Here is a 19,654-nt window from a genome sequence, read left to right as displayed (position 1 = left end):
TTGTAATGTTCTTGGTGTTATTTAGTTATTAAAAAAAAAAAATTGTTTGTAAAATGTTCTACTAAAGTTAATATTTATTACTGTATAAGAGTGTGGTGTGGTTTGTTTGGGGATGGGGAAAAAAGGCTGTTGAAAACAATTGCACTGTGACCCACATACTGTTTAATTTTTCTAGGAAAGGTGAGACTTACATTCATCAGTACAGCACAACTTAACACAAATTAAGAATTCCCAAGGGCTAATTTATACTTCCTTGCGACACGATTCTCAGTTCAAAAGTGATACGTTGTCCGACTAAGTATAAACTTGCCTTCAGACTCGATAATACATGTCCATGTTTATATTGTATACAGAAAATTGGCAAATTCTAATTGTAAACTCAATTAATTACATGAATGGCATTGTGAGAGTCCTACAGATTCATGTGGATTTCTGTTGGGAATCATACAAAAGATTGATATAAGTAAAGATGAAAGATGGGGGAAATAAGATCTTGAAAATGCAAGAATTTTGTTCCAAAATAACACATCCACCATTCTAAAAAATGTAAAATCCATTTAAGTTATTTCCCAATTGCTAGCATGAAATTAAATCATAGGGTACTTGCAAAAGGGTTATAAGTAACTTAGGCTCTTGGTTGTGAAACTGACAACAGCAGCTGGTCAATATTTTAGAGATATTGAATAATGTAGGCTACTAGTATATTATTTATGGATGGACTAATATCATGTTGGAATAGAACTCTTAAAAAATTAAGTGTTTGCTTTGCTCCCCTGCTTGAAGGGAAGTTCATTTTAGGCAGGCTGACAACACATCACAGCTCACACAGCATGCATACAAAGTATCTCTTAAGTCCATATATTGCATAATTGTACTGTATACTTTCACCCAAAAATATGTTTTGTTCCCTTTGGACAGCAAGATAAAATAAAAAAGGGCCACATCCATGACATCTATCTAGAACAATAATATAAAATCCAAGTTTAAAACTTGTTCCTTTGTCATATTTTACAAAACATGTTGCCACAAAGTGCCATGCAATGATGATGGTTAGGATTGTCCTGGTTCATTCATTCTAGCATTCATTACTTTGGCATTTAGGCCCTTTAGACCAGAAATACCAAGTGAATACAGTAGAGTGGTATAGAGTTGATAATTAGCAGTAGTCTACTGTAGGACTGCAGTTGATAATACAGTGTCCCAGTGAGAAATAGGCTTTGTTGTATACAAATGCGTATGACGGCACATTCATCATGACGTAGCAGCCTGCCATTGACTCTGCATGGAGGACAGGCCCAGTCATCTTTCATGACCTTTTACATTGAGGCAATGGTAACACTTGGCACAAGATGTAAACAAAACAAAACATTTAAGCCAGCAACCTTCTTTCTCAAGTTTGGTAACTTACAATGTGTGTACGTTCTTATTGATTGTATGTGGAGTGTAACCATGCATTCCCCACTGCCAGGCAGCTCCTAAATGCAGTTTATATATACTGTGGCTGAAAATGCATTCATTTATTAAGACCAGAGGAATGTTCAACAAATTGGCACAATTTCCCCCTTTTGTCGACATGCAGAAGTTAGCGGCGTAGTTAAAACCACGCAAACCCTATATACTTAAGTTGACTGAGATCCCCCAGGGGTCTATTCTTTGTCCACTCCGTTTCCCCTCTATGACCAAATCTCATTGCCGAAAATAGCTGATCTACAAGCTCACAATGCATCACAACACTGCATGTTCGTGCCAGAAAAGGAACGCTAAGGTTCATGTGGTTTTGTTCTTCTTTTTTTGGAAGAAATGAGCAGGGAAATAGGTACTAGCTTTTGTACTTTCATATTTGCTGCTGTGGCCATTATCTATAGGCGAGAAGTGACTGTACAGCTGGTTTGATGCCACAGCTTGCAGGGCGTTCTGACACGAGACGTCACACCGCTTTCAATACAAACCTATTGTATATGTCACTTATATCATCATATTCAAGCAATTGTTGATTGCTTGACTGTTGACAATTTTGGTCAAAATGGCATGCTTTTGGTTCAATGACATAAAATTCGATTTAAGGCCAATTTCCTTTGTCTCAAACTTGTTTGTGTGTGCTCTGGAAAAGAGTAACTCAGTTAAGTTCAGTTAAGAGAAACTGGTCATAATGGATGTGGATGAACTGAATTTTTTCAATGGACCAAAAGCAAACAGGCGTTTGTATTGATGACAGAGTGCAATATTAATAGCATCGATGTGTAGCAATCCGGTAAGCTCAAACAGCAGGGGTGTGTTTGTTCACAGCTGGGTTAGTTTTCTCTGACACAAAAGAACACCCCTCAGCACCACACAGACACCTGTTAAACAGCACCCGACAAGATGACACAGACAGAGGGTGGGTGTCCAAAGCTATACGAGTGGCGTGCTTCCTTCCGCATTGGCAAAGTAGGTAAAACGAGTCGAGGCAAATGATTTGGCACATGTTCCCGATACATACAGGTATTCGTAAACAGTTTTCAGAGCATTTTTAGCATCAGAGAGCATTGGCAGCGTCAGAGAGCATTGGCAGCGAAGGGAGGAGTGGAACAAAGAGGCACTTCTGAGACGAGAGACACAGGACTGGGGGAACAGATTGCAGTGCAGGAGTTATTATTCACCACATCCAGTAAACAGGAATCCATTCTTCTTTTATGCAAACATGGTCAGAGAGATCCACTGTGGGGAGAGAGACAAGCAGGCCAAGATATTCATTACTGTGATGACATGTACGTCTAATGTAGTGCAGTGATGTGTGCGGAAGCCCTGGAAATCCTTTAAGCAAATAAGAGAACATAGACACTGTCCTCTACAAACAGATTATATCATCACTGTCAGGCAGAACAACCTTGTAGCTCGATATTTCTAGATTTATTTTGTTGCTTTTCTGCCTTTATTTATACTGGAAAGTGGAGATGGACAGGAAACAGTGAGAGAGAGATGGGGAGAGACATGTAGTAAAAAATCGTCTGGATCGGGACTCACACCCACGACGCACTGTCAGGCTATATTAGAGCCTAGGTGCCCGGACCGTATCTCCATCAACTTTGTATGTTCTTTTGTCCATTACTGCCCTAATTTGTCGAGCAAAAGTGGAGAAAAAAGCAAATAGTTTGTGACTAAATAATAACTACATTGCATCCATTGGGTTCTTTTTTTTCCATTTCCTGAAAAGTAACAGTTTTGGACATAACAAGGTTGCCACCCGACAGAGACGATATGCACATAAACTACATGGAAATGCATGAGCTAGTGGATGAGTTAATCATGCAAGGACATACCTGGATGAAGTTGAGGGATATAACCCCATCGGCATCAGTGTCCATCGTCTTGAAGGTCTCTGTGAGGCGAGAGACAAAGACAGTCAGTCACTTCACAAGCCTCATTAGTGCGCAATTCTATAACCATCGTATCAGAGCAGGTGATGGCTCATAATGTAGGTACCAATACTAAAAGTGTAGTAACGGAACTCACTGAACATGGTCTCTAGCCGAACCAGGCAGGTGACAAAGTTGTCAAAGTCAACGGACAGGTCAGCCTCTGTGTAGCGCAGGATGATGAGCTGGAACAGGTGGTTGGTCAACTTAAACCCTGGAGAGGAGAACAGTTAAACAATGATAAACCACTACAACTGGAATGAAATATTGCTAAACAAGCCTTCCTGTAACCCACTACAACTGGAATGAAATACTGCTTAACAAGCCTTCCTGTAACCCACTACAACTGGAATGAAATATTGCCTTGTATTTGAAAGTGTGATGTGTAATTTCCTCAGAAGTTTGCTTTATTAATGTATTATTACTGATATCATCATCTGGGTTTCATCAGATATTCTACAGTAGCTGTGCGGCTGAGGCAATTAGGCCTACACCTGAAGTTGCATTTGTTTTGGGGGAAAATGAAACAAAACCAAGAGGAAAATGTACCTGCTGCTTCAAGGGCCATTCTCATCTCATAGGAACTCATGGTGCCTGACTTGTCATAGTCAAACTGCCGGAAAACAGTCTAGCATGATGATAGAAAGATAAGAGAAAGAGGATAAACAAAGCAAAGAGAGGAAAGGGGGACAGAGTCAAAGACAAACAGGGGGAGACAACAAATGAGAACCAATGAGAACCCAGCACTGCGTGCGACAAAATCAATAATATCAGACGTTGCGACTGCAGAGAAACGGTGTCAAAGCTACAGTATATGGCCGGGTTTGGCGCATTTGGGTTTAACCTTACCAGATATCGTTTAATCTTCTCCCAAAGAACATGGAACTCTGTCAGGCCCAGCTTCCCACTGCCATCAGACTGGGTACAATGGTCAAGGAACTGAATGTTACCTAACCAGTGGTCAAATCAGGACATGTCAGTGTGTTGTGTGTGTGTGTGTGTGTGTGTGTGTGTGTGTGTGTGGGGGGGGGGGGGGTAGACCCGGGGGTAGACCCATCTAAACACAGTTCTCCAAATTTTGCCACAACAACATTTAGCCAAATGCTGCAGTACAAAAGAGCATTTTGCCAAAGGAATTTACCCAAACTCTATTTGACAATAGTGAATTTACCCAAATTCAAACATTTATCCAGTGGAGTGGAGTTCAGTTTACCCTTTGACTGTGTGCCTTTCAGTTAGAAGCATCAGCCTGACGTCTGAGAGACACACATTAATTTATGCTATTCTCAATACATACTTAATTTAATATTAATATATTTTATTAACCCGTCCACTTGGGGAGGAGTATAGCCTACCGTATATGTGACACAACGGGCAGGAATGAGCGGTGACACAAGGCCAAGCTTCAAGATTGAAAATTATTTTCGGTGAGTATAATATTAGGCATAATTGCCGCAACCAGAAGTGCCATACAGATGCTATTTGTCTACACATGGAAGGTTGTTGATGATTATTGAAAAGGGTGCATAGTTCTGTGGCATTTTTATTGTACTCTGCTAACCACCACCGAATGAAAGTAGCTCTCAAGACAAGGATACATCCATGAGGTTTATCATACTGCGGCAGGCTTCTTTGCCGAAGCCATCCGTCTTCAAGTCTTTATCTGTTTAAATCAGAGAGAAAGAGCATGTGTTTACTTTTAGTAGAAACTAAGCACTTAACCATGAAAGGAAGTATTGAAAAAGAAAATCATGTGATCAAGTTTGTTCCAAAAGGGACATCAGGCATTACACAAAATTATGGTACTTTGGTTTTTAAAATATAGTAGTCCACTTTTACAAACTGGATCCTCACTATTGAGTAAATTCAATAATATTTCAGTTAAAAGTTAAGCATTTCTCTAAATTGGATACATTAGGTTTTCAACTCCTTTTGTCCATGAATGGTGAGGATGAGGATAGTTGTTTTTTGTTACAAACGTTTGCTGATGATTCTGTTGAGTATTGTCTGCAGTTCTGTGACGCTGATCTCCATGTCCTGTTGGCAGAAACAAAGAAGGCAATATACTGTAAGATGACTACACATCCCATAAGCCATTGTGCAACCAACTCCACTTCCTGGTGAGCCTACTTACTGGACCGGCCAGCTGTCTGAAGAGACCCTTGAAGGCTGCGTCAATTTGGCTCTCCTCCATCTGAGTCTGAGACACACACACGCACACACACACTTTATTTATGTGGACACATGCATATAACCACATACAGTCACTTTTTCATATGAGCACTGAAAAATGTCCGGGGAATCAGGTCAGGACATTTTGGTGTTGGCCGTTCACACATGTAGCATGCAACAGGAGAATGTCTGTTTCAGATGCGTTCACACATTAAGGTAAATACTCTGTTTGATAAGGTGAGGGACAGGGACAGGGTCAGGGTAGTAGACGCACACATTAGGTACTCTCACGTAAATATAATACAGGCACAGCATTTTTCAGAGAACATTGGTGATTGGTCTCTACATACAGCCAAGTGCACACTGCGTAAGGAAGCGGCTAATGCAGTAGTAAAGAGCGGTTTATGTTACGATCGGTGAATGTTTACAACTCGAACACAATACAAATAAAAAGCAGGATGATTAAACTCTCTCTCCAAACACCTCGGGAGGAGGGGAGGCTCCACCCATCTGCAATAGAAGCGTCATCAACAGACCCACATGCTGAATGTAAATTCACCGGACAATCACCACGTCCATTGACACATACAGCGGTTTGAGCCAAGTCGGACATTACCCGGACTTAAGTCAAGGGTCCTGCCCGCATAAAATCTGTTGCATGTCCGATCCTACCGATCTGGAATGCTGCGTTCATACATAGGCCTACAGCCCCTCCGTTTGAACTCTGGAAAACTTCCATAATACAGTGCATGTCTGAAAGCTACACAGCTATATTGAATTTGTATTTAAACCATAAAACTCATAAAACAAAGCTGATTTAAGATGAGGCAACAGCATGTTATTTCATAGCATTCATGAGTGCCATTTGTTCTTTAATCCCAAACATGCTCTGGATTAAAGGCCTAATTGTAATGAGTTATCATGAGTTGTCCCGGGCTGGGGTCTTACCTCTGGTGGAAGTTCAGCTGTGACATCGTCATCGAGTTCCCTAGGACACAAAGTGAAAGTCAGATCACTCAGTCCATCTAGTGGCAAGTTTTAGAGTTGTTTTAGATTGGCTTGCATAGACATATTGGTGCTGACATTTGCTTTTGCAGAGACAATTCACCAATATTCTCAATGTGCACAAAAGCAGTGGTTCATTCTTATGTTTTTATCATTGCCTTTAACGCTTTACCTCCAATAACAATGCTAACATTTATAAACAAAGCCACTATGCTCCAATTATTCATTTTAGAATACAGGAGGAGGAATGGCAATACATTTCTTTCCAACTGTGTCGGCTCTCTATTCCTCCCCATCAACCCCCACCACCACCACTTACTCAGAGTTGGCGGGCTTCTCAGAGAACACCCTGAGGACGAAGTCAGCCTCCTTCTGGGGTTCAAAGGTCGAGGGGACAACGATGTACTCTCCGGCCGGAAGACGGAAGCGAGAGCTGACCTCCCTCAGGTTGATGAAGAGCTCGGAGCGGGCACTGGAGGCGTTGGTGAGGAAGAAGTCCCTCTTCAGGTGGACGCCTGACCTGCCTTTGTACTGGTGAGGAGGACAGGTGTCATTAAAGTAATGTAAGCTGTCTTCATAGCAGTGGTGGAAAGTATCTAAGTGCATTTACTTAAGTACTGTACTTAAGTACAATTTTGAGGTATTTGTACTTTACTTGAGTATTTCCAATTTCCAATACTTTTACTTCTACTCCACTGCAAATATTGTACTTACTCAACTACAATTATTTGAAAACTTTAGTTACTAGCTACTTTTCAGATACAAATTATGATATTATGAAACATACATTAACCACTTTAGCCCTATTTTATACCTAGGCTATTTGAAAATAGCCGATCTACAAGCTCACAACGCGTCGCATCGCGACGCGTTGTGAGCTTGTAGATCTGCTATTTTCAAATATTTTAGTACTTTTACTTTTGGTACTTTAAGTACATTTTGATGCCAATACTTTTGTACTTTTAGTACAGTACTACAGTACTAAAACTAGTAAGTCAATTAAGATTTCCGGACTTTTACTTGTAACAGAGTATTTCTATATTGCAGAATTGGTACTTTTACTTAAGTAAAGAATTTGAGTACATTTTCCACCACTGCTTCATAGAGTGTACTGGTGAGGAGGACAGGTGTGGTTAAACTAGTGTAAGAGGTGTTAAAGCTGATAATCACATCACAACATGTAGCGCTAGCTGTGGACAAGGAGTTATTGGATGTGCGGGTGTTTGGCCTTGTGAAATCCCCCTGAAGTCGGGTCCTTTGACTCCTTTCCTATTCTCATTCAAGCATACATTGTTGCACTTATGTAAAATCTTGTGATAAATGTAGCATTAGACTAACGTTCTCTGATAACGACAATAAGCTGATAACGACAATAAGCCCCTCCGACCTACTTACTTATTATTAGCCTAACACACAGGGCCGGATAAGAAGTGAGAAAGCAGACAGAGCAGAGAAGTACTAAGAGACTCATACCTCATTTGGAACCTGAGAGAGAGGGGGGGGGGGGGGAGAGAGAGAGAGAGAGAGAGTTAAAAGTGAAATATAGGAAGGGTCTTTTCAATAATTGGAAATGAGAGAAATGAGTTGCAAACTGAATTCTTGATAATCAGAAAATCTGTATTAAATTTACACAAAATTCTCAAAAAGAGACCCTTTAGAATTTATATATAGACCACAGGTGCTACAGAGACGAAGTGCACCTTGGGACTAACAGATCTCTAACCTCGTAGATGGCGAAGCCGATGGTCTCCATGTCCTTGCCCTCCTTTCGTTTCTTCCGTCGGTCCTTCTGCATCAGGGCAACCAGGAAGCTGCAGTCTGATTGGCCGGCTGTGTCTGGGTGCTGCAAGGCGATTTTAAACTGGGGGTTGATCCAGAAGGTTGCTGGGGAGGACACGTGAAAAGATCTTCACATACGGTAATCCCTCTTTTCTAGTTTAGCCCTAGTGTTGTCTTTCCTCTGACTATTCCTCTTCCTTCAGTCTAACTTAGGGCTGATCTATACTTCGTTTCAGGACCATGTTGCATTTTATTCTTAAGTTGAAAATATGGTGTTTTCGTTGCTTCATTTCACAGTGTACACACACTGCATCATTTTTACAGCGTGGCCCTGTAAGAGCTCGTCGTCTACAAGATGGTCTGTGTGTGTGTGTGTGTGTGTGTGTGTGTGTGTGTGTGTGTGTGTGTGTGTGTGTGTGTGTGTGTGTGTTCTCGTAACCTAATCGAACTTAAAACAATGTATTACTTCCACACATTTTGTGTCACGAATGTTTTATATTTTCTATATTTCACTTTATATTATATATTATTATATTATTATCATATAATTGTATAAATGAAGTCAAAGGGGCTCGGATCAGGCTGAAACCATGGCAAAATTTGGACATGACTGATCTAATTTATAAAGAATAAATACATGATAAAATCTGAATGCATGCAGTTGTATTGTTTTGCCTGCAACACAATGCCTAGCTACACATTGATATGTGTCAGACATGGGTCAATACATGGGTTCCCAAACTTTTCAGCCCACGACCCCAAAATAATGCAGCCATTGACTCGTGACCCCACCTAAACCTGGAGGTAATTTATGCACATAAACTTGCACGTTCGGTGCGCATTTGTAATGTATTAAAATGGTAAAATGTACTATTTTTAGATTGTATTTCATCCATTCTGTTGAATTTAAAATTGAAAAAACCTCATGACCCAAAATAAATTTGCGACCCCACCGTCAGTCTCCCGCGACCCCAAGTGGGGTCGTGACCCCAACTTTGGGAACCCCTGGGTCAATAAACCCTGTTTTGTCAGTACACAGCAGTACAGTTACTCAAGCACTGTACTTAAGTACAATTTGGAGGTATTTTTACTTTACGGGAGTATTTCCAATTTTCAGTACTTTTACTTCTACTCCACTACATCTCAGAGGCAAATATTATACTTTTACTCCACTACAATTATTTTAAAACTTTAGGTACTAGTTACTTTGTAGGTTTTTTATTATTATTACAAAACATACTTTACCCACTTCAGCTCTATATACATTTCGGCCATTTGAAAATAGCCGATCTACAAGCTCGAGCTTGTAGAACTGTTATTTTCAAAAGACTTTTATACATTTGAAAACGTGTGAAATGGGACATTCTGCATGAGTACTTTCTACTTTTACTTGTGAAATGGGACATTCTGCATGAGTACTTTCTACTTTTGGTACTTTAAGTACATTTTGATGCCAATACTTTTGTACTTTTACTTTTCCTTGTCCCCTTCATTCCCATATATGGAGATCTCTGTATCTGTCAGTCTTTGTCCCTTTTATGCCCATATATGGAGATCCCTGATGTCATCAGTATATGCACATATATGGGCATGCACCCTTTTGTGCCCATATATGGAGCCGAGTTGAGTGATTTGTTTGCGCCTGATGCCGTGACACACCCTTGAGCCAATTTTAATATAGGATGTGCATAATTTATTTCTGAATATTTTACTGGAGGGAACACTTCATGTTTTTTGTTTTGTTTTTAAGTTGGAGGGGACCGTGTTCCCACCGTCTCCATCAAGATCAGTGTCCATGTTGACAGGAGAGATGATCAGAGGAGCAGAGTTTTTACCACCCTCATTAGGAAAAGGAAAGAAGAATGGATAGAGTTTCTCAGTGAAGGTGCAGCCAGTGAAAGAGTAGAGATGAACTCTGGCCTCCACATCATAAAAGGAGACCAGACCCTCCTCATAATCCACAAACACTCCCACTTTCTGGACCCCCTCTCTTACAGGGAGGAGGACAGGAGGGCTAGTAGAGGCCTTGTAGTTATTTCCATTCCTCAACCTTATAGTCCAGTAACCATTGTCGGGGCACACTATGATTAATCCCTTCCTGACGATGGACTCTCTGGCCACTCCTAGATTCCAACCAGTCTTGCCTTTAACCTGAACCTCATAGTAAAACCTTCCTGAGGAGAAGCTTTGTTTTCCTAAGACACAGGAACATACTGAGAATCTCTCTCTGTTGTCTGGGAGATTCTTCCTTATGTCTCCATGACTCACTTGTTTTCCATCCTCAGACAGGATGAGTAGCCAGTGTGCTGTATCAGGGTCCAGAGTCACATCCACTGCATATTGTTGCATTCTCCTCAGCTCAACACCACACAGCCTCTTCTCCATCTCTTGACAGAGTGTCTTCTCCAGCTGAGCCACAGCTGTCCTCACAGTCCCCACATATGAAGACCGATGGACATTGACCTTTGTCCAGTCCTTGGTTGGTGGAGGGGTGTTGATGGATGTCAAGCTATGGAGGTGGAGGTGGTCTTCAGAGTGAGAGAGCTGCTTCAGCTCAGAGCTTCTCTTCTCTAACTGAGTGATTTCCTTTTCCAGATCTTTGATGAAGCCTTCAGCCCGTTTCTCTGTTGTTTTCAGCTTCTCTTCAATCACTTCAATGAACTCAGCCTGGCTTCTCTCACTGATCAGAGCAGTGAAGACCTGCACACTGCCTGCTATCACTGTGTCTGCATCTTTCCTGCTAAGCTCTACTGAGTGTTTGACCTCCTGAATCTTCACTCGTCTCTCCTGGACCATCTGCTGAACTTTAACCTCTGTCTTTGCTTTAGACAGGAGACTGCTGGCAGACCCCATTTCTACACACTGAGATTAAAAGTGCTCCTCACACTCTGTGTAATCAGCTTTTAAGTCAAGCCGACTGGAATCTGACATCAACTATGATGTCAGTCTGACATCAATTATGATGTCAGTCTTGCCCAAATATGGAGTTCCACATGGCTCCAGACTGACCAACCTGAGCTTGCCTCACATCGCTGCCCTCACATCTAGAGTTCTAGAGTTCTCCATATATGGCCATGCCATGATGACACATTGAGGCCATTTGAAAATATTTACAATATTTCTGGGCGGTGAAACCGCCCCTATAAGTGAGGTTTGGATATTTGTACAATTTTGTACAATTTTATTTGTACAATTTTATTTGTACAATTTTATTTGTACAATTTTATTTGTACAATTTTATTTGTACAATTTTATTTGTACAATTTTATTTGTACAATTTTATTTGTACAATTTTATTTGTACAATTTTATTTGTACAATTTGTACAATGCACCGTGATTGGCCAATCACAGTCTATTCAGGACTGTGATTGGCCAGTGTCACATGACACATGTGCATAGCCCTATATAAGAAACCATAACTTGAAAAAAAACATAAATTTGTTTTTTTCAAGTTATGGTTTCTTCCATCATAAAGAGTGTTTCAATAAATGTATTTATTTTTTGTACATGATTGGTTGACTCCATTCAGTATTGTGATTAGCTAGCAAGACACCGCCCACTTCACACAGGGTGTGATCTTTGTAAGACTTTTATACGTTTGAAAACTTGTGAAATGGGACATTCTGCATTGAGTACTTTATACTTTCGGTGCTTTAAGTACATTTTGATGCCAATACTTTTGTACTTTTACTCAGGTAAAGTGAATTCCGAACTTTTACTAGTATTTCTACATTGCAGTATTGATACTTTTACTTCAGTAAGAAATGTGCGTACTTTTTCCACCTCTGGTACACAGTTACGTCCCTTACCTGGGAAGTTCCTGCAGCCTCCGGCGGTGCTGCCTCTCCTCCACTCCCCCTGGTAGAGGGAGGAGCTCCACTTCTTCAGCTGGTTGTTCTGCAGAGCGTCCGCCGTCAGGTTGCAGATCTCCAGCCGACTGAACTCCCGCAGGAAGTCACTGAACGACATCCTGGGACACAGGGAAGAGAGACAGAGAGCACGAGGATGTTGTTTACAAATCATGTTCTATTCATGGTTTTTAATGTTGTTATACATAGGTAGAGGCCTTGTGCAAGCTCTTTGGGCTTCTTGCTGCCTCCTGGCACTTCTTTTTATATTTTGTGTATTGTTTTTTGTATTGTTCTTTCATAAATATTTACTAAAATAAATCAAATCAAATAAATGAAATCAAAGATAATCAATAGGTGAGGAGAGGGTAAATAATGTATGTATGGCCAAAAAAAGAAATCACACCATGAAATATAAGGAACATCACTCAGAAATCATTCGGAACTACTTTCTGAATAAAATTCCGAAATTAAGCTTACTATAAATTCCACATTCCATTATAGATAGACGCAATAAACACTCACCAAAATTCTCCATCCTCACTTCGATTGTGTAGTCGGCTTCGTACAGAGCGATCCACACTATCCCACTCCCTGGAGCTGTGGCATTCACAGAGAAAAAGACTCAATTGTTCAAAAACTGAACTATTGTATGATACACAACAACAAAACATGCATTGTCAGTAGAGACGGGCTAAGGTTATGGACGACAGCCCTGGGTCAAATTCTACAAACACTATACAAGGGTTTTGAAGACTCTGAGGAAGATGGAGTTCACATCGAAGATGGAGTTCACATCGAAACGTCAGGTCACTCCTTTCGATTTTAGCCTTGGCTATTAAAAAATAGCAGATCCAAAAGCATGCGCTGCTATTTTTGAACATTTTTGAAAAATCTTTAAAGTGTTGAATCATTTAGATTTTTTTAACACAAATCTTCTCTTCTGGGGGTCCCTGGCACAAAACAAATTCAGATGGGGGTCCGCGGCCACATACATATCAATTTGGGGGTCCTTGGTTGGCACGAAGAAGTTTGAGAACTACTTATTTAGAAGGCATTTCTAGAATCAGCCTCAGGTCTTGATGGGTTAACACAAGAGGCTTAAATGTAAAGGTTTGTTTTAACTTACTAAATGTGTCAGAGGGATGCGGTTAGCTACAAAAGGATAGACAGAGCTAGAGCCAATCACAGTCGAGGCCTAAAAATAACTTTTAGGACGTTTTATCTCATTGGTTCTCAAAGTGGGGTCCGGGGACCCCCAGGGGTCCTTGGGGGGGTACCAGGGGGTCCCCAGCAAAAGCAGTTAATATACTGTAGCATCACAATCATTTTAACCTCTTTAACTAATATTTTATACTTTAGTAGTAGATCTGCTATTTTTTTTTTTTTAATTCAAATCTTTGCTTCTGGGGGTCCCTGGAACAATATTTTTGAGATGGGGTCCGCGGCCCAAATACATATTATTTTGGGGGTCCTTGACATAAAAAGGTTTGAGAATCACTGGTTTATGCCACAATTTGGTGTCTGCAGACACGCGATGGTTCCACACACGCTCACTACACTACACTAGTGGTGTATTAGTGTAGTCACTGCACTTCTGCCTGCACACACTCTCATCTCTTCAGTAAGAGCAATGTCTTTTCAATAATTGAAGCACATTGGGTTATCTTTATAGGCTTTTAATGAAAAGTTATAAAGACGTGGGTAGTGACCTCACACGACCTCTCCTAACAGAGAGCATCCAAGTTTCTGTTCTAGCCAGCCCAGCAATACTTGTACACACATGAATGTGGAGCACTGGTTCAACTTCTCAACGTGTGGTCCGGGGCCCAGCAGGGGTCCAAATGGAACCTTACAGGTCTGTAACCCTGAGAGTGTACAATGGAACCAAATGGACCCGTTCAGGGTCAGCATTAAATGAAACTAACACAGAGTTAAAGGTAGGGTAAGTGATATATTTTTTTATTTTTTATTTTTTATTTTTTTGTTAAAAAGGTTAGAGTACTATATTCTTATAGTAATCATTGCTACAGAGCATTTGTTCGGTCACAGGGGTCTCTCCAGCTCTTTAGTAGTCTGGGAGACTTCGCCTCAGAGCCTGGACAGCAGGGGCGCGGGCGGCCACTGCGTTCTGATTCAAATCAACAGCCAATGAAGAAAAGGGGGCGGGATCCACATGCAGTGGGTGTTGCATGTAAATAGGAGCGACGGGAAGCAATTTCTCCTTGAGAAATTGCGGCCGCCATTGTTGTGTACTGCTGTTTGCCTCTCGTCGGACTGTTTAGACGAGTTGCACAGCTCTCAGACCGGTAAGAGGCGTGTCCGCTCAGATTCTGAGCGTAAGTTACATCCCGTCCACAAATACCAGGGCTCTGGCCCAGAAGTTTCCTCGCCCCTCCCATTTGTATGCGAGAGCTGGCGAAAACTTCTGGGAACTCAGATTAGCTCTTTAGTAAACAGAATATAGTACATTTGTAGGTAGGTGACACATTTTAAGCCAATCAGGAGAGAGCGCTGAAAATGCATTTTCTGTTTAATAAAGAGCTGGAGAGACATGGGAGACTCCTTATATGGACAGGACACTCTATAGTAACGAGCACTATCAGAACATAGACCCATTTTGCAATTATTTGAATAATAGCAAATCACTTACCCTACCTTTAAATGAACACTGAGGATTTTACAGAGAAGATTGGGGTCCCAGAGATAACCCGTTGCACACTCTCGGATTTACAAACCCATGAGGGTCCGTTTGGACCGCTGGCGGTCCTCGACCCAGTGAGGTAGGGTACTACTTTGGAACGACCCAAGACTTGGGGACGATGCAAGACAGGAATACATGCAATACCCATTGTACTTCAGAGAACTCATTGTACCCATTGTCAGAGTTAGTATCCAGTGTGGTACTCATTATCATAGTACTTTAGTCTTAGCGGCTAGTTTATGATGCCAACACAGGGATCTCCATATACCGTATGGGTATTAAAAGTCACACCCAGTGTGAAGTGGGCGGTGTGGTCATCACAGTGGTCATCATAGTGATGGAAGCTCACTTACACAAAAAAAATATTTTTGGAAGTGCATAATCCTATTTATAGGTTATTAATGTCATCATGTGTCTCGCTAGCCAATCACAGTGCTGAATAGAGTCAGCCAATAGAGTCAGCCAATCACAGTACAGGAAAGTGGGCCAAGTGGGCCAATCATAGTGCAGGAAACTAATACTAATGAGGTGTCCCAACCCCACTTATAGGGGCGGCTACACCGCCCAAAAATCATAATAGCTACAATCGCTACAGCGGCACAAACGTGAGGCAAAGCTTTGCTGGTCTGTGAAGCCGAATTTATATACAGTAGATAGATGTATTAACTATAGTATGCTTATACATCTCTGACATGCTGCGTGTGAGAGTGTTCTGAGGTGGTGCACTGCCTCTAGAGAAGCAACCACAACCTACAGCATGAGCTTACTTGTCACTCCAGGCACCGGTCCATTCCACCTCTCCCCAAGGGTTTCTGATGCGAACCAGCTTGGTCATGTTCCCTCTGTATACCACCTAAAGAAGAAGCGAAGTCAACAAACATGAGAGAGTAACTCTGGTGGCTTCCTCAGTAACCCTCTCAATTACATGAAATGACCAAACCAATGCATACATAAAACGGATAACTTGTTATTGTAACAGTGTTGGCAGCCAATCAGCTTGTGCCATCGCCCTCACCTCATCCACCCCGGTCACCGAGTAGGCGTGTCCTTTCACCAGCTTCTTGAAGGTGACGGCTTCCATGTCTCGGGTGCTGGTGATCTGGTTAGGACAGAGAGAAGGGCACGCTCAGAGTTAGACCATTGTCACAGAGAGAGAAATGGATAAACAGACAGACTGACAGACAGATCCACCCATCACAGTGGGTGCCCCTCGGATGAGCCCCCCTGGTTGATCCTGCCAGTAGCATATCCTTGTATCAACAAGGTTAAACCATGCAATTCTAGACAACCACAAAGACAGATGCTGCACATCAATGTTTACACTCTGTTAGAGTTAAATGAACAACACTCTTTTTAAAATCTATCTACACATTTTTACTGTGTAGAAGATAGATGAAAAAAGAAAGAAAGAAAGGAAGAAAGAAAGGAAGTCAGTCTGGCAGCATCAAATGCAACGTTGCGTGCATTGTGACAATCAGGACGCCCACGATTAATCGTGTGGACGAACAAGGAATAGCACACATTAGCACTTAATGCCCGTCATCAGAACTGTTCTCTTTGAGCTAGTTAATTCACAAAGTTGTTTTTCAGTCCTCCATGTCCTTGCTTTACTGTGGGCAAATGTTTATCATATTGAGATCAGACATCTTACGGAAATACTTTCCCCATTAGGGCTGAAATAGAGTTGGAAAATCCTGAGTGCAAATTTTTAACTCTGGTAAAAATGTACCCCGAAAGCGTTCATTTTAGTTAAATGAACAAACTGCGTTTTTCTATGTGGAATCTATTATTTGGCCAACAAAGCGTCAACACACTGCTGTGGTCTACTGACATCTATGGAGCAGCCCAGCAGTGATCCCCTCTCGATGGCTCTGCCGATGATGCTGTAGAGGTCAGAGGGAGCTTTCTTCAGCTCGTACATCTCCGTCACGCCGCCTGTGAAGTCCTCAAAACCCTCACACGTACTGCCTCCAGACAGGGCCTCGTAGCAGCCATTCAACCTGAGCAACGAGAGAGAGAGACAGTTTTAGTATTAAGGATAACTATACAGAGGGTTCCCAAACTTTTCAGGCCGCGACCCCCCAAAATAGTCATATTTGAACCGGGGACCCCCCGCACTGACAAGCACTTGGAGTTGTAGGCATTACATTTAGTTTGACTCAGATAAATACTGTGAAAATAGCCGAACTACAAGCTCACAACGCCTCGCACTGCGAAGCGTTGTGCTCTAGTTTGGGAAACACTGAGCTAGACCAGATGATTTTATATTTCAAGATAACATACTGTATTTCTACAATGTTGTTATTATTATTTTTTTGTAAAACAAAGGACAATTCTCTGACCTCCACAGCTTCAGTGTGAATTAACTCTTAGACTTTCATCGGACATAAGTCGGACCAAATTTGTGAATTCATGGGCTCAGGAATGTTGTGATTACGCGGTTGATGGAGTGGTTACGAGGTCAACCTAAAGACATTTTATGTAAACATTTGATGTTAACAGCTCTTAACTGGTAACTTATATCTTACCCACAACGACGGGGTCAGGCATCAAGCTGCCTGAAGGCTAATTCATATTTCATCGCATGACAAGAGCGACTTCCTTTCAACTGAAAATATGTCGTTTTTTGTCGAGGCGGCTGGATGCTGTAAGCCAGGCCTTCACGTCACACTGAGTGTCCACAGGCTTTTAAAACGGTACAAACCATCAAACATCTGCCAACGGTTCTGTACAAGGCTACCGTATATATGAACATGACAACACATGCTGACAGAGAGCAAGTAAAACAACTCATAAAACTCAAGTACAAACGTCACCCTCGGTGCAGGATGTGTACATTTCACTCCAACTGTGTTCAGGGTTCCCTTCCCTGCCTTGTTAAGGGCTTTCAGTATTTGATCCCCGTCTAGGGTTTGTCGAGATGAGATTTGTCGTTTTTTGTGAAGTCAGTATCTCGGTCACAGTTCTTTTTTTTGCCGGACCCAGGGGGTCTGGCTTACACGAGGCTTTGTACCTGTTTTCTCCATACATGGGCATGGTCACTTTGTCCTTAGGCCCCAGCCATAAAAGTCTGTCCCCCTTTCGTCCATACATGGGCATGTTTTGTACCTGTTTTCTCCATACATGGGCAAAAAACAGGTTTTGGTCACTTTGTCCTTAGGCCCCAGCCATAAAAGTCTGTCCCCCTTTCGTCCATACATGGGCATAGACACAGGCTGACACGTCATGTGAAGTCAGGGTCTGGCAGAACCAGGTCTCCTGGTCTTGTTTTTTGGGCGGTGAAACCGCCCCTATAAGTGAGGTTTGGATATTTGTACAACAAATCCTGCGCTGTGATTGGCCAAAAATGTACCCCGCCTAACCCTGCACTGTGATTGGCCAATCACAGTCTATTCAGGACTGTGATTGGCCAGTGTCACATGACACATGTGCATAGCCCTATATAAGAAACTATAACTTTAAAAAAAACATAAATTTGTTTTTTTTAAGTTATGGTTTCTTCCATCATAAAGAGTGTTTCAATAAATGTATTTATTTTTTGTACATGATTGGTTGACTTGCAAGACACCGACCACTTCACACAGGGTGTGATTTTTAATATATAGCTAAATTGACATACTGCATTCATCAATTCAAAGAGACCCCCATTAACAACAACCACACTAGCCAATTAGATTAACAAGCAGCATGAAGGGATATTATCCAAATTATGATGTTTGGCACCACATATTTTTGACATATATATATTTATATATATATAAGTTCAAGTTCACTTGAATATATATATATATATATATATTTTTGACAGCCAAATACTTAATAATTTGGGGGTCCTTGACATGAAAAAACTTTGAGAACCACTGCTGTAGAGCCAGGTGGTGACATGACATCATTCTTACTTGGCGTAGGCCTTCTCCAGCAGAGCGCTCCAGAACTCCCCTCCCTCTGCAGAGTGGACGAACAGCAGCTTCCCGTCCTTCACTGGAAGTCTGTCGTCTATCACCACCTCCACCCACTCACCAAACTGCCAGAACTGAAAGGCACAAGACAGACGGCACACATATTAGTATATTATAATACAAAGGTGTTGTAATGCAGTGGGTTCTCAAACCTTTAAATTTCCATTTGTACACTCGGAGTGTGCAAATGGAACCGTCAGAATCTAGTTGTATAACAATACATGACGCTAACACACACTACTTTTATTTAGGTTCAAGGTGTAAAGAATTACAGGACGCAATATGTTTAACTGACACCCCCCCCCCCCCACCGCCTAATTGCCCCAAACAAGTAGATATATCAATTCATATCCAAACTGTATACACTCAAACTGTACATGGAAAGAAGCAGCAATGTTTCACTCCTTCCATGAGCTCCCATGAAATGCCATGTACTGTAGCCACCACCAGAGGGCAGAGTTGACATACAGAACAACAACATGCTGAGGGAGAACAAAGGGGGGGAATACTTTGGAAAAGCCAAGACATCAGGTCATCATTTGGTCACTAAGTACAGCATTTCTTCCAACACACATGTACAACACACAACATGCACACACAGTACACAGACACATCCTTTCCACAACAGCATTAGAGGCACACAACACACATATATAAGCATACACGTGCACACATACATGCACGGACACGCAAACCTATTCATTCATACAGTACACCACATACTGTACATGACATGAGTACATGCAGAAGCACTCCCACAATGCAGCACAATAAATACCAGACCTGAACTG

At 41.6% G+C, this 19,654-nt stretch overlaps 2 protein-coding genes across 2 annotated transcripts in view; both read right to left on the bottom strand.

Moving 5' to 3' along the window:
* Positions 1-139: 139 nt before the first annotated feature.
* capn1 (calpain 1) overlaps positions 140-19,654 on the bottom strand; it is a 58,322-nt gene continuing 38,807 nt past the window's right edge. Inside the window, exons 5-22 of the mRNA XM_080451095.1 lie at positions 18,804-18,937; positions 16,736-16,904; positions 15,920-16,003; positions 15,672-15,757; positions 12,726-12,800; positions 12,162-12,322; positions 8,296-8,456; positions 8,046-8,057; positions 6,892-7,103; positions 6,516-6,555; positions 5,530-5,595; positions 5,375-5,432; positions 4,994-5,058; positions 4,245-4,313; positions 3,945-4,023; positions 3,493-3,609; positions 3,300-3,358; positions 140-2,697 (exon numbers count right to left, since the gene is read on the bottom strand). Of these exons, the coding sequence (XP_080307221.1) occupies positions 2,671-2,697; positions 3,300-3,358; positions 3,493-3,609; positions 3,945-4,023; positions 4,245-4,313; positions 4,994-5,058; positions 5,375-5,432; positions 5,530-5,595; positions 6,516-6,555; positions 6,892-7,103; positions 8,046-8,057; positions 8,296-8,456; positions 12,162-12,322; positions 12,726-12,800; positions 15,672-15,757; positions 15,920-16,003; positions 16,736-16,904; positions 18,804-18,937 (1,674 nt within the window). The 3' untranslated portion in view covers positions 140-2,670. The remainder of the gene's footprint in view (positions 2,698-3,299; positions 3,359-3,492; positions 3,610-3,944; positions 4,024-4,244; positions 4,314-4,993; positions 5,059-5,374; positions 5,433-5,529; positions 5,596-6,515; positions 6,556-6,891; positions 7,104-8,045; positions 8,058-8,295; positions 8,457-12,161; positions 12,323-12,725; positions 12,801-15,671; positions 15,758-15,919; positions 16,004-16,735; positions 16,905-18,803; positions 18,938-19,654) is intronic.
* Positions 10,077-11,204, bottom strand: LOC308102126 (zinc finger protein RFP-like; the record flags this gene model as incomplete). The annotated part of the gene is made up of 1 exon (XM_080451730.1): positions 10,077-11,204. The coding sequence occupies one exon, from the start codon at positions 11,202-11,204 to the stop codon at positions 10,077-10,079; it is 1,128 nt and encodes a 375-aa protein (XP_080307856.1).

Source organism: Gymnoscopelus braueri (genome assembly GCF_963280865.1).
Source record: "Gymnoscopelus braueri genome assembly, chromosome: 15".
NCBI lineage: Eukaryota > Metazoa > Chordata > Actinopteri > Myctophiformes > Myctophidae > Gymnoscopelus > Gymnoscopelus braueri.
This window is presented reverse-complemented; position numbering and strand designations above follow the sequence as displayed.